General features: G+C 38.3%; 1 protein-coding gene and 1 long non-coding RNA gene across 2 annotated transcripts; one reads left to right on the forward strand and one right to left on the reverse strand.

The window, feature by feature from the left end:
- The first annotated feature begins 257 nt into the window (after positions 1–257).
- On the forward strand, positions 258–13,072 carry LOC149829625 (plant intracellular Ras-group-related LRR protein 3-like). The gene is made up of 4 exons (XM_090016047.1): positions 258–668; positions 794–1,120; positions 11,913–12,079; positions 12,161–13,072. Exons 1-4 carry the CDS (start codon positions 285–287, stop codon positions 12,795–12,797), a joined length of 1,515 nt encoding a protein of 504 aa, XP_089872173.1. The 5' UTR covers positions 258–284; the 3' UTR covers positions 12,798–13,072.
- Positions 1,769–8,091, reverse strand: LOC149829626 (uncharacterized). The gene is made up of 2 exons (XR_016433733.1): positions 5,917–8,091; positions 1,769–5,396 (listed from the first exon to the last, which is right to left on the reverse strand). It is a non-coding gene; the product is annotated as an uncharacterized LOC149829626 (long non-coding RNA).
- Positions 13,073–14,224: the final 1,152 nt, after the last annotated feature.

The following is a 14,224-nucleotide window of genomic DNA, read 5'->3' on the forward strand; positions in this document are numbered from 1 at the left end:
TATTTCATTTTATTTTAATTTTATTTCATAAAAAACTATTTTTAATGTTAAAATATTTAAAAAATAGTTTTTAGTGATTAAAAAATAAAAAATACGTGTCCTCGTGTCTCAATTTTGATTTTTTTTTTCGAAATTTCAATTTTGATTTTCATTTTCACTTCCATGTGGCGTTCTTACATGTTTCCTTTATCGCTTCCCATCCGACGCCTTATAAAAGCTACACAATTGACACTTGTATTCCACGCGGCGTTCTTACCCCCTCTCTCTCTCTCTCTCCGCCTGCAATGGCTCGGTATCAGCAGCATCAGCATAAGCATCCTCACCTTCCTCAAATCAACGAGAACTCCACCATTGACGGCAACGACGAGCCCTCTTCCTCCTTCCGGATCGACATCGAGAGCCCCAAAGGAGGAGGCGAAGGGCCGGCGGCCGACGCGAAGGAGACGACGAGTTGCGAGGCCTCGAATCCGATCAGACAGGCGGTGGAGAACGTCGCTCAGGCGAGATCGGTGCTTCAGTGCCTGGGCGAGAGGCCCGACCACGAATCCGTGGAGATCTCCATGAAGAAGATCATGGAGACGGACGCTAAGCTCTCGAAGCAACTCGAAGAGATCGTGTTGGCCTCCCGCCCCGACGATGTCGATCGCCTCGAGTGGCGATCTCGACAGGTCGGTCCGGATTAGGTTTTTCGCCTCAATTCTCCATTATCCTCTTGTTTTTTGGCATTCCACGGCTGGATGAGGTTTTTTGAATGGTTTTCCCTCTTTTGTTTTTTCAAACCGTGGATTTGAAGGCAGAGAATGAGAAGGAATGCAGGCAGGAAGCCGAGAAGGAGAAATCTCCCTTCAGGGCGGTGGTTCAGTTGGACGATATGCACGAGGTGTACACGGAGCTCCTGAGGGAGGCCGAGGAGAAATTGGAGAAGCTGTACGCGGCGAGCTCTGAGTTTTTGTCTGTTAGGGACGAGATCAACGAGGAGGTCATGAACATCCTTCGAGAAGCGTCGGAGAAGAAGGTGGAGCAGGTGGTTCTTTCGGGGCGTTTTCTGAGGCACCTTCCTGATGCCTTCGGGAGGATTCACGGCTTGGTCATGCTTAACCTTTCGAGTAATCAGCTTGAGGTTTTTTTCGTTTCTTTCTCTGCTAATTTTAGCAGTAGTGTTCTCTTATCCGGTTTGTGACCTATAAAAGTCTGATCTCCTTCTATTTTTAGGGAGATGAAATTTTGTCGTGTTCTTGTGAATAATTCTGTCTAATGAATGGGATGTTCTGCTGTTTGTGTTGCAAATTGATATCCTCAGATAGTGAATGATATCTGCTTGGATCTCCTTCTTTGTTTACCATGTTTTCTTTGTAAGTTGTCATCTGTGGTTATGTACGGTGCACAACTGCACATCCACTTCTCTTTGTTCGTTAAGTACCTGTCAATGCTCAGTTATATTCAGTTTGATCTTCAAAAAGTTAATGTCATGAATTATTATGTGTATGTCAAGATGAAAGCATTTTTTTCTGGTGCTGTTGAATTAAAGACATCATACCTTTTAGAACTTATTCATTCAGGTGTTTGGGGTCTTGCATCCGTTACCTCTTTATTTCCTTATATGTTATGATTTCACTCATTTTGTATGAACAGACAAAAGGCTTGGAGAATAAAGAAGAGAAGAAGATGTGATTCTGGCCAACCTTGGTGAAGACTTTAAACATTTCTGTAATGTTGACCATCTTGCTAACGATAACAACAACAACTACGCCTTCATCCCAAAACAATTGGGGTCGGCGATATGAACCAACAAAGAAAATCATTCTGGGTCTTCCACATGAATCCTTCTCCTCCAATCATTTCTATCCAATGCCATGTCCTCGGTGAGGTTCAAAGCCTTCGTATCCTTTCCTATCATCTCCATCCAAGTCTTTCTAGGCCTACCCCGACCTCTTTTAACTAATATATTTTCCCATTTCTCCATCCTTCTAACTGGAGCATCATTAGGCCTTCGCCGAATATGTCCAAATCACCGTAAATGATTCTCTCTCATCTTATTTTCAATGGGTGCAACGCCTACCTTCTTACGTATCTCCTCGTTCCGAATCTTATCTTTTATTGTATTTCCACACATCCATCTAAGCATACGCATCTCAACTACACTCATTTTTTGAATATGATGTCTCTTGGCAGCCCAACATTCCGTACCATATAGTAAAGCAGGCCTAATAGTCGTCCTATAAAACTTTTCCTTCAACCGCAATGGCATTCTACGATCGCACAACACTCCAGTTGCACTTTTTCATTTCATCCACCCAACTTTTATCCTATGATTTACATCTCCATCAATTTCTCTATACTTTTGAATGATAGATCCCAAATATTTGAAACAATCATCCACCGGTATTTCTTGCTCACCAAGCTTCACTACACTCCCATCACTACTTCGTTGCTTACTAAACCGACATTCCATATATTTTGTCTTACTCTTACTCAACTGAAAACCTCTTGCTTCCAATGTCTGTCTCCATAATTCTAACTTAGCATTAACCCCAGCTCTAGACTCATCAATCAAAACAATATTAGCAAACAACATACACCATAACACATTTTCTTGAATTGATCGCGTAAGCTCATCCATCACTATAGCAAATAGGAAAGGGCTTAAAGCAGATCCTTGATGTAACCCAACCGTTATAAGAAAATTGGTTGTCACCCCTCCACAAGTGCGGACATTGGTTACTACTCCTTCATACATATCCTTAATTATACTAATGTACTTGAGAGAAACACCTTTCTTCATCATTGTCCACCAGAGAACGTTCCTAGGTACTCTATCGTATGCCTTCTCCAAATCAATAAAAACCATATGCAAATCTTTGTTCCTCTCTCTATTTTTCTCAATAATTTGTCTAAGAAGATATATAGCTTTCATAGTTGATCTTTCAGGCATAAAACCAAATTGATTCTCCGATATCATGACAACCTTCCTCAACCTAGACTCAATCACCCTCTCCCAAAGTTTCATAGTATGACTCATGAGTTTTATACCACGATAGTTTGTGCAATCTTGTATATCACCCTTATTCTTATATAGAGGCACCAAAGTACTCTTCCTCCACTCATTAGGCATCTTATTTGTCTACCAAATCTTGTTAAAAAGATTTGTCAACCATTCTAAACCTTTTTCTCCCAAGCATTTTCAAGCCTCGATAGGTATACCATCTGGGCCAACTGCCCTTCTTGATTTCATTTTCTTTAAAGCCTCTGCAATTTTTTTCTTTTGAATCTTGCGCATGAAGTCACGATTCATCTCATGAAAAGGAATGGACAAGTCTCCAAGATCCTGATCATGACTTCCATTAAATAGCTTATCAAAATAATCTTTCCATCTCTCCTTAATCTCCTCATCTTTGACTAAAACCCTTTGTGTTTTATCTTTGATACATCTAATCATACTCAGATCCCTCGATTTCCTATCTCTCATCTTTGCAAGCCTATAAATATCCTTCTCACTCTCTTTGGTATCCAACTTGTCATAAACGTCCTTGTATACCTTATCCCTCGCGTTTCGAACTACTTTTTTAGCTTCCTTTTTTGCTATCATATACTTCTCCAAATTCTCATTATCACGACTCTTACTTAGATTTCTATAACACTCTCTTTTAACCTTAATAGCTAATTTGACATCCTCGTTCCACCATGATGTATCCTTACCTAGCGGTGCACCGCCTATAGACTCACCCAATATCTCCTTAGCCAATTTTATCATGCCACCCGCTATCTTATTCCACATTGATTCTGAATCCTCCTCGAGACACTAATCAGTTTCCTTAACTACCTGCTCTACAAACATTCTTTGTTTAGCTCCTTTCAGTGCCCACCACTTAATTCTAGGATCTATCCTATGTCTATCCCTTTTGCGGCATTGTCTAATTCTAAGATTTAAAATTAAGACTCTATGTTGTGTAGCTACACTTTCTCCCGGTATAACCTTACAATCGATGCAACAACCCCTATCTCTCTTTCGAAGTAGGAAAAAATCTATCTGACTCGTATTAACCCCACTTTTAAATGTTACTAGGTGAGACTCCCTCTTCCTAAACCAAGTGTTTGCTAAGATCATATCATATGACAAACCAAAATCTAAAATCATTTCTCCACTTTCGTTTCTTTCTCCTATACCATAGCCTCCATGGATACTCTCAAATCCATCCCTACTAATGCCTACATGTCCATGTCCATTAAGGTCACCGCCGATGAAAAGCTTTTCACCATAAGATATCCCTTGTACTACTCCATCTAAATCTTCCCAAAATTGACGCTTAATGGAATCATCTAAACCTACTTGAGGTGCATAAACACTAATAATATTAATAATATCTGTACCTAATACTAATTTAATAAGTAAAATCCTATCACCCTTTCTACGGACCTCAACTACATTATCTATAAATTCACGACTCATAACAATCCCTACTCCATTCCTATTTCTATTTATTCCTGTATACCAAATCTTATATCCCCGAGGTTCTATCACTTTTGCCTTCTCACCTACCCATTTGGTCTCTTGTAGACATAAAATATCAATCTTTCTCCTACACATAACATCTACTAACTCTACCAACTTACCAGTTAAAGACCCTATGTTCCAAGTGGCTAACCTAATTTTATGGTCTTGGACTAACTTCTTTACCCCCACCCGTCCAACAAAGTGAGGGAACCCTTGCCTATTTGACACCACACCCGGGCGCCGGTGTAACGCGTCGCTTCCGGGCAACGACCTAGCAACCCTTGCCCATTTATCACTGCCTCCGGGCCTATAGAGTACAACGCGTCACTTAGTAGGGAACGCCCCAACGAAATTCTCATATTGGTTCAAATTCATAGGGTATGACTAAGTTTTTATGCTGGCTGTCACTAGCCTACCGCAACCCTCCTACTTTATCGGGGCTTGGGACCGGCAGTGTATAACTAAACAGTTATACACAGGCGGAGTTATCTTGCTAATGATAACTTGACATTAAAATATAGAATCAATTATCAAATGGAGATTATTCAATCTTGTGAAACTTCACATGCAAACATGGAAAACTGAAGTAAAGGATAGAATATTCCATTTCAATGGAGCGACCAAAAACTAAATATGTTTATTTAAGAGGATCAAAACAAAGTAATATGCTTAATGTATCGACTAAAACTGACCAGGAATCTTAATTAAGAATATCTACAAGAGAAAAACATTCACTCCAGAGATTTGCATTCCATAGATTTGCATTCCATGAGGCATTCATTCATGAATTGTAATTCTTCTTTCATGCAATTGGTAGAATAAAAACATATCATGAAGCAATAAAAGGCCCACGATAGTCAGTGAAGAAATAGAGGTTGTGCTTACAAATAAGTTAACACAGAACCTATGTCACAGGGATTCGGCTAGCAGGGTGCCACACCTGCGTCGACGCGACTCGACGCGGGTGCGGTCAACCCGATCCTGGGTGCGTTGACCGCACCCAGGATCATTTAGGTCTATTTTTTTTTGGATTTTTTTTTTTTAAATTTTCCCTATGCTGCAATTTTTTTTTTTAAAAATTCTGCTGACAGCAGCTGTCTGTCAGCTGCTCGAATTTTTTTTTAAAAAAAAATCTGCTAACAGTAGCTGTCTGTCAGCAGCTTTTCTGTCAGTTGTTCTGTCAGCAGCTGACAACTGATCTTTTTTTCGTAAGGGATTTTCTCTCTCCATAATAAATGATAATGATGGTGGTAGCCTTGCTTGTGCTATCGTGCAATGAAATTTGAAAAAACCAGCGTCGGGGGAACCCCGACCCCCTATATATATATATACATTTTTGCCCCTGCCACACCCCCGCACCCGGGGTTTTTGGAAGTGCCGAATCCCCACACCCGCACCCGCACCCATGTGACATAGCACAGAACATTGTGGAAAAACCAAAAGATTGGGGGAAAAAATAGTAGGAAGAAAATGGGTGTTCCAGATAAAGTATAGATATGATGAGATTATAGAAGGCCCAACTAGTGGCAAAAGGTCACAACCAATGGTGCTATATGGAATATGAAGAAACAATTCAGTCCGGTGGTAAAAAATTGTGATCATGCAAGCTGTACCTTTTATAGTTTTGTCTTATTGTGGGCTACTTTGTAAACTAGACATTAAAAATGTTTTTTTGCATGGGTAATTAAAATAAGTATATATGGGATAGTGAATCAGGTTTTATCAAGCAGGTCCTAGAAAACTGTGTGCAAGCCCAGTAAATTAAACCAAGCCTTAAGGGCATGCTTCCAAAGTTTACAAAAGTGTTTTAAGCAAGGTTGTAAGTATCATATCGTTACTCGTGTCAGTCAGGCCCAAAATAAGATACATACAAAAAAAATCATAATTTTTAATAAAAAATCAGAAAAAACTAGCAAAAGTTCTAAAAAATCTTAACACATGAAAAAATGATCAATTATACAAAATACAACTATAAAATCACATATAAAGTATTTATGTCTCTATAAGTTGCATAAGACATCATCCATCAAACATCAACTATCTCACGAGAACATGCCACAAGACTCATACTTTCATATTACATAAAAAAAAATATTATGGCAATAGTTGCACTCGATTTTCAATCGGTTTTCACTCATTACTTGGGTACCCCATTGCCATGCCGGATAATTTGATGCTATATTTGTTGGAGTGTAAAATTGGATTTCTACCTTGATATAAATCTCTAATTTCTGCAGATCCAACTTCGCATTAAGTTTGCGGGAGGCTTCAAGGGGGCAACAACCCCCGATGCAGAATTTTTTTGGAGGGTAGCCTTGTAATTTTACTCATAATAAATATTTTTTACCTTAACCCACTTCCTTGAGTGGAAAAATGGTGGAAATTCACTTTTACTTTAGCAAACCGCAAAGCCCTCTTCCTTGTGCACGAATCGGCCCCCAAATCGCTTTCACGAGTACTAGGGTGCGTTGATACCTCTCTAATGACTTTTACACAAATGAGGGAGTTGGCTTTCAAGAGGTCTTTAAAACCAAAAACTGAAAATTTACGATTCAGTCATTTTTTAAGTGTGCCCCACCTTGTATCATACGATAGGTATTGTATCGAACAATATATATGATACACACTCGTATCGCGATACAAGTGCATATCATATCAATATTCTTCATAGTAACAATACATATTGTACCATATCGTACGGTATAGTACAATACATACAACATTAATTTTAAGTATAGTTGGCAAACTTGTGACTCGAATCTGGATCACCTGATCCTTGACTCGCGAGTCAACGGGTTGACTCGGTAACTCAGACGAGTTAGAACATGAATTTTTTAGTGTTAAGATAAGGAAAAAATCAAACTCCGAACTGTATAATCACTAAATTTAGCACCACATCAATGACTAAGCTATATGTATTCAACTATACATAATTGTTGATATTATGATTTAAAAATAGATGATTCTTTATAAAAATTATCCTTTTATAAGCATTATGCATTAAAACCACGAAATGCATGACAATAGACATATAAGTGGCATGCGGATCGGTGGTCCTAAATTGGTGGCCCAGTTGGGGTCCAATCTGGGTCGACTCAGGCGATTCTCGAGTCAACTAATTGGGTTTGCCAACTATGGTTTTAAAAGAGCAGCTGATATTTCACTTCTCATATATTGAGAAGAAAAAGTATGATTATTGTCCTATTATATGTTATGATATCAAAATAACAAGAAGCTTTGAATCACTGATTAACAGAGTAAAAGAGTTTTGCAAGATGATATTAATAAAATACACCTTGGAAATTGAGATACTTTCTTAGGAATTAGGCACAAAGGTGTCAAGCAGGGTTGTTAAAAGCAGGCCTTGAGGCGAGGCCCTTTGCCCCTCAAGGCGCCAGCCTAAGGCATGATATCATTATTTTATTATTATTATATGATTAATAATAATAATAATTATATAATAATAATTATATAATAATAATAATAATGATAATAATAATAATAATAAGAGGAGGAGGATTTTTTTTAAAGTTTTCAAATTTTTTTTTTGAGGCTTACGCTTTACTTTTTTATTTATTTGTAATTTTAGATATTTTTTATAGGTTTTTTTTAATTTTTCAAAAAAAATTTGAGGCTTACGCTTTACGCCTCGGGGCTTACGTCTCACCTCAGTTTTTGGTGGAGCACCTTAACGCTTTTCACAACATTGGTGTAAAGGAATGATGAAGATGTAATTTTTGTTGATGAATTATACACAACTATGGAAGAAATTCTACCTTATTTGACAATCACACACTTAGATATTATTTGTGCGGTCAACAATGCATGTCAATTCATGCTTTATCCTACAAATGGCATATGGATGCATTAAAAAGGATAATACGATACGTAAAGGGCACAATTTTATAGGGAACAATTTTCATAAATTGAATTTGTAGGATGTGCGGATCTATATAGTCAAACCTAGTCGGTGGACTCCTAAAAAGACTAGTCGGTACCTTAAATAAAAAAATATAAAAATATGCAAATGAACTGCTAAAATTAGTAACAAACATGCTTTCATGTACAATGAGTGGCTTGCTTATAGCAACAAAAAATAATCAGCAACAGCAAAATTTGATTAAGAGTAATTTGCTCAGATCAATTACAGAACTTAACAAAATTTTAAATTCCTCTTCTGATACACATAGAGAATTGCTGAAATTAAAAAAAAAACACACACACACACACAAAAACAAAAGAATATTTTCTGTTCTTCCATTAAAAGATGGACAAGATTAGCATGACAAAAAGGTGGCACCATATTCAATTCATACAATGATGTCATGATTATTGTGCTATAGACATGGAAAATCCATGTATAAAAAATTTCAGATATTAAACTGTCATTTACAGCAAAAAGAAAAACTAGCTGCAGAGACAGAGAGATGGGAACAGAGAGAGAAGAAGAAGAAGAGGCAGAGGAAGGGGGAAAGAGAAAGAGAGACAGAGAGAAGAAGAAGAAGAGGCAGAGGAAGGGGAAGAGAAGAAGAAGAGGCGGAGGAAGGGGAGAGAGCAATGTTGTGAAAAGCGTTGAGGTGAAGCATAAAGAGGTGGAGGCGTACTTGGAGCAACGGTGGAGGCGTACTTGGAGCAACGGTGGAGGGCGAGAGCGCTTGAGCCTGTGAGAGAGAGGGAGGTTTAAACATAAAATGAAAAAAAACATTAAACATAATGACCCTCTCGCCTAGGCGAGGGCAGTTTAAGCCAGAGTTACCGGAAGCTTCTTAGGTAGGTGGGAAGCGCGCTCACCGAAAACTCGCTTTGGAAGCGCGATGCTCCTTGCTTCCGAAACTTCATGGGAATCTTGATTCCCCCACGCTTCTTCTATGCTTCCAACACACATGGTATATATTTCCTATATGCTTTTATCATGTTTCTTTTCATGTTTTTCATGTATTTCCTCTCACGCTTTCACTCACTTCCCATGTACTTTCTCTCATTGTTAGATTTTAACAAAAATTTAACTCTTTTACTGAAAAATCATGAAATATAAGAATAATCAATTTTATTTTAGGTTTTATTTGCTTCTTGTTCGATTCTTATTCAGTTATCATATATGCTTCATTTTTTATTTATATTTCGCTTTCAAATTGCACTTCCCGCTTTCTATAAATTTCAAAATGCCTCGCTTCTCGCTTCCGCTTCTCTTATTGTTTCCTGCTTCCGCTTCCTAGTCTGGCAACCTTGGTTTAAGCACCGACTAGGCGCCTAGTCAGGAAAATCAGTATCCCTATTGGGGTAAACTAGGAATCATATGGATTTCTTGTTTTTTTGACTATATAGGTGAGGATAAATTCATATTTTGGATTTTCTGATCTTGATTGATCATGTGAGCTAGTTTCAATTAGATCCTGATTGCTGCATATTTTCCTGTACAAATATGATGTAATGAAAGAGAAAGAGATAGAAGAGCGTTGCATGATCTGTGGTATGGATCAAGAGCTTACTAAATAGTTTTCGATCCTAGAGAGATAAATCAATGATTTTTAGGTTAATAAAAGTGCAGGGGCACTTGCAGCAAGTCCAGTATTTCATGATAGATTTGAACACATTCATACATACTGTCATTTGTTGGAGAAAACATAAAAGGCAATGCAGAATTTGGTAATCCAGTTATGGATATTGTCTGGACTAAATCTTTGTTTAGATTTAGTCTGCATGGAAATTTAGAATGGTGGAATCTCACTGCAACATGATGGTTACCTAACAAGTAGAAAATATTATGGTCAAGTCTCTTTTGTGGTGGAGGGTGATTTACACTTTGGAGCTCAATTCGATAAGTCATTAATCATTTTTCACTCCGACATTCCTTCCTTTAGGTGCTTCTTGTAATCATAAGAATGTTGGTCAACATATTTGCCGATCCTTGGGCTTCATTCTTGTGAACTTTTGCTGGTAGTTCACTTCCTGGAAACATTTTTTAGAATAATCCAAGTGAAATCTGAACTTTGATTCTAAATGATGCAAACCACGCCATTTTATGGTTACAAGGTCAGTCACAAATTCAAGACCACAATCTGGTTGTTTAACAATCAAGGAACCCGAATGGCTTCTCTAGATTTGCACATGTTAATGCTTGAACAATAGGAGTCTCAGAATTTTGTGAACTATGTTTGGTCTTGTCATCCTTTTTATACTTTTATACAGGCATGGGAAGTACAAAATTCAGTATTCAGGTTTTAGATATGTCACCTAGAGCAACTTACTGAAGATCAACAGATGCATATGGATATCATAAAGTTCTATTCTTAGTGCTACATGCCTAGTTAATTTTAATGAAATGTCCTGCCCTAATAAGGAAGATAACCACAGGACAATGTTATTAGAAATTGTTGCAACATAAATGGTAAATATGATTTTACTCTTAAAATCACAAAAACAGTATTCTGTTTTCTGGCTTAGAAAGTAAGAATATATATGAGGAAATTTATTTGTCGGAGTTGCTTGTCAAGAATGTGGGCAGTATTAAAACCTAGAAGTTAAGTTGTATGATCAGGAAAAAGGCTCTCAGTTCTGTCTTCCATTACGTAGATGGTTGTGATGATATAATAATATACAAATGATCTATCCTATACATGCATATCCACGTGGCGTTTGTGTTGCCCTTTGTACCTGATTTAGTTATGAATTCTTTTCTGTGATACTTTCATCATGTCCTGTCATGTTATGTTTCCCATATTCCCTGTGGCAGGGCAAAAAGGTCCTTGATGCTTTTGAAGTAGCTGGTACGCATTTTCAAGCTCTGTTAAGACATGCTGCTATTCCCTAGCAAAATTGTATCCTGCTTAACTGTTTATGAAGTCTGCCAGCACTGAGGAGGGTCCAACATTCGCATTAACCTTATGCCAACAAGAGTTGCAATGGAAGTACAGCTACGAGAATTTTTTATTATTGCATATTCTTTTAAGCTTGCTCAGCAGATTGACCAACTGATTTTATGTTTGGTGATTCCTGTGCATTGAACATCTCTTTTTAGTGTGCTATGGTTTTCCATTGTACCAACGGGGGCTCCGCTTGTTTTGTAGGAGCAGCTAGTGCACATCACCTTGTGTTGGGACGTTGCAGGTTTAAAACCCAATGGGTATAGTTGTATAACCGGTAGGGGTCTGCCTAACCCCAGCTTGCCTTTCAAAAAAAAAAGAGTTAGTTCAGTACTGCTTGCCTTATACCCATGTTGTATACAATAATTTTGCATTCTATCCACATCTTTATGTAATCCTCTGTTCCCTTCTTCAGGAATTGTTGAAACTTTTATATCATGTAATTTTTTCACTTTCCTGACTGTTTGTTTAGGGATACGAGCTACTGAAAATAGCTTTTCTGGTGTTGGACATTGACATTTCCTAATCTTTTCTTTTATTGTATTTATGCAAAGTAGGCAGTTCCTGATTCAATAGCAAGCCTTCAGAATTTGCAGGAATTGCATCTTTCTTCCAATCTTTTGTTGTCACTGCCAGACTCGATTGGACTGTTGTTTAATTTGAAGATACTAGATGTCTCTGGAAACAAGCTAAAAGCACTACCTGATAGCATCTCTCACTGCAGGTATTTATGCCGACTCTCATGTTGCATTTGTTCTCTAAATTTTGGGAAAGTTTTAGTTATTGATCAACTTTATTGAAACAGGTCATTGGTGGAGTTGGATGCAAGCTTTAATGAGCTCACTTATCTACCAACAAACATTGGGTATGAATTGGTGAACCTGCAAAAGCTCATGGTGCATCTTAATAAGATACGTTCTCTGCCTTCTTCAATCTGTGAAATGAAATCTTTGAGGCACTTAGATGCCCATTTCAATGAGCTTCGTGGTCTGCCTCTTTCAATAGGGAGGCTGGAAAATCTTGAGATCCTGAATCTGAGCAGCAACTTCAGTGATCTAACGGAGCTTCCTCAGACAATCGGGGATCTAATAAATCTCAGGGAACTTTATATTAGCAACAATCAGATCCATGTTCTGCCTGAATCATTTGGTAGGCTAGAGAGTTTGATTAAGCTCAACCTGGACCAGAATCCCTTGGATATCCCACCTATGGAAGTTGTGGTCCAAGGTGTTGAAGCCGTGAAGAGTTACATGGCAAAGAGGTGGGTGGACCTTTTGGTGGAGGAGGAGCATCGGAGCATGCTAGAAGCTAATAGCCAAGCTCAAACTGGTTTTCTGACACGCAGCACTTCATGGTTAAACAATTGGGTTTCTGGGCTTGCTGGTTATTTGGCCGCGGCAGGGCAATCGCCTAAAGATCCCATGCTCGATCAACTACTATGATATTTCTGGCCATCTTTTCATGCTACACGGTGCTGTAGATTGCACATTGTCCTGTACAGTTGTAATGTGTGTAGGTTTTAGTTATTTCGCTAGAAGACGAATCCTGGGTGTAATATTAGAGGATCAACAAGCAAGTTGCAGTTCCTTGTTAATTGTCCAACCTGGTTTTGCTTGTTCTCTGCTCTTATTCAGAAATTTGTTCATATCTTTTCTGAAACACTATTCAAGAAAATTTGTAAACATTTCACATCTGAAGTATATAGTTGTCCTTCTGATCGCTGTTTTTGCCTTCTGTGAATTGAGTTTGCACCTTGTTTACTACAACAACAACAACTACGCCTTCATCCCAAAACAATTGGGGTCGGCGATATGAACCAAAAAAGAAAATCATTCTGGGTCTTCCACATGAATCCTTCTCTTCCAATCATTTCTATCCAATGCCATGTTCTCGGTGAGGTTCAAAGCATTCATATCCTTTCCTATCACCTCCATCCATGTCTTCCTAGGTCTACCCCGACCTCTTTTAACTAATATATTTTCTCATTTCTCCATTCTTCTAACTGGCGCATCATTAGGCCTTTGCCGAATATATCCAAACCACTGTAAACGATTCTCTCTCATCTTATTTTCAATGGGTGCAACGCCTACCTTCTTACGTATCTTCTCGTTCCGAATCTTATCTTTTATCGTATTTTCACACATCCATCTCAGCATGCACACCTCAGCTACGTAAAGCGGGCCTAATAGTCTCTTGCACCTTGTTTACTCTTTACTAATTAATGATGCACGTGGGAAATCATTCAGTGACTTTGATTTAGAAGCACAAGGGAATATTTGATAGGTGTTAGCATGCAAAGAGTAGGATAACATATACTGGTAAAAAACATTCCTTTTGAATTGTTTGATTTAGAAGCACAAAACACCATTATCAGGTGGTCCGTTGTTTCTGCAAGCTTTTCTGATTCATCCATAGCTCATTATCATCAAATACTGGTAAAAAACGTTCCTTTTGAATTGTTTGGTCAAACAAACACTGAGCTATGTCCAGGCATCCACAGTTTACATACATCTCAATGAGAGCTGTTGCCATCAGAATATCTGCATTAACTCGGTCTGAATTATATAACCATTCTAGCATACTCGAAGCTCCAAGACGATCGAGCACAGGCCAACGGCAAACTCGACCAGCATGCTCTGTTCGGTTTTGCCGTTGCGTTGCATCATGGTGAAGAACTCCAATATGCCACCGTGATAACCATTATGCATGCTGGACTATTTGAGAAAATCTCTTATAAGCATTATATCAAGCGTCATCATTGGAATTAGGGCTGGTAAATGAGCGAGCTTGGGCTGTTCTGGCTCTGATCGTTAAGGGTGCACCCCTGCTCAGGCTTGGCTCATGAGCTCGTTTTCTTAAAAAAAAAATG

Source organism: Nuphar pumila, chromosome 8 (assembly GCF_984573655.1).
Source record: "Nuphar pumila chromosome 8, dmNupPumi1.hap1.1, whole genome shotgun sequence".
Classification (NCBI taxonomy): domain Eukaryota; kingdom Viridiplantae; phylum Streptophyta; class Magnoliopsida; order Nymphaeales; family Nymphaeaceae; genus Nuphar; species Nuphar pumila.

Bases quoted from the DNA above. Each gene is read 5' to 3' on its own strand.
- LOC149829625 (XM_090016047.1), top strand. From the start codon at position 285: ATGGCTCGGTATCAGCAGCATCAGCATAAGCATCCTCACCTTCCTCAA. The intron at 1,121-11,912 runs GTTTTTTTCGTT...TATGCAAAGTAG, and splicing joins TTTCGAGTAATCAGCTTGAG to GCAGTTCCTGATTCAATAGC. The intron at 12,080-12,160 runs GTATTTATGCCG...TTATTGAAACAG, and splicing joins GATAGCATCTCTCACTGCAG to GTCATTGGTGGAGTTGGATG.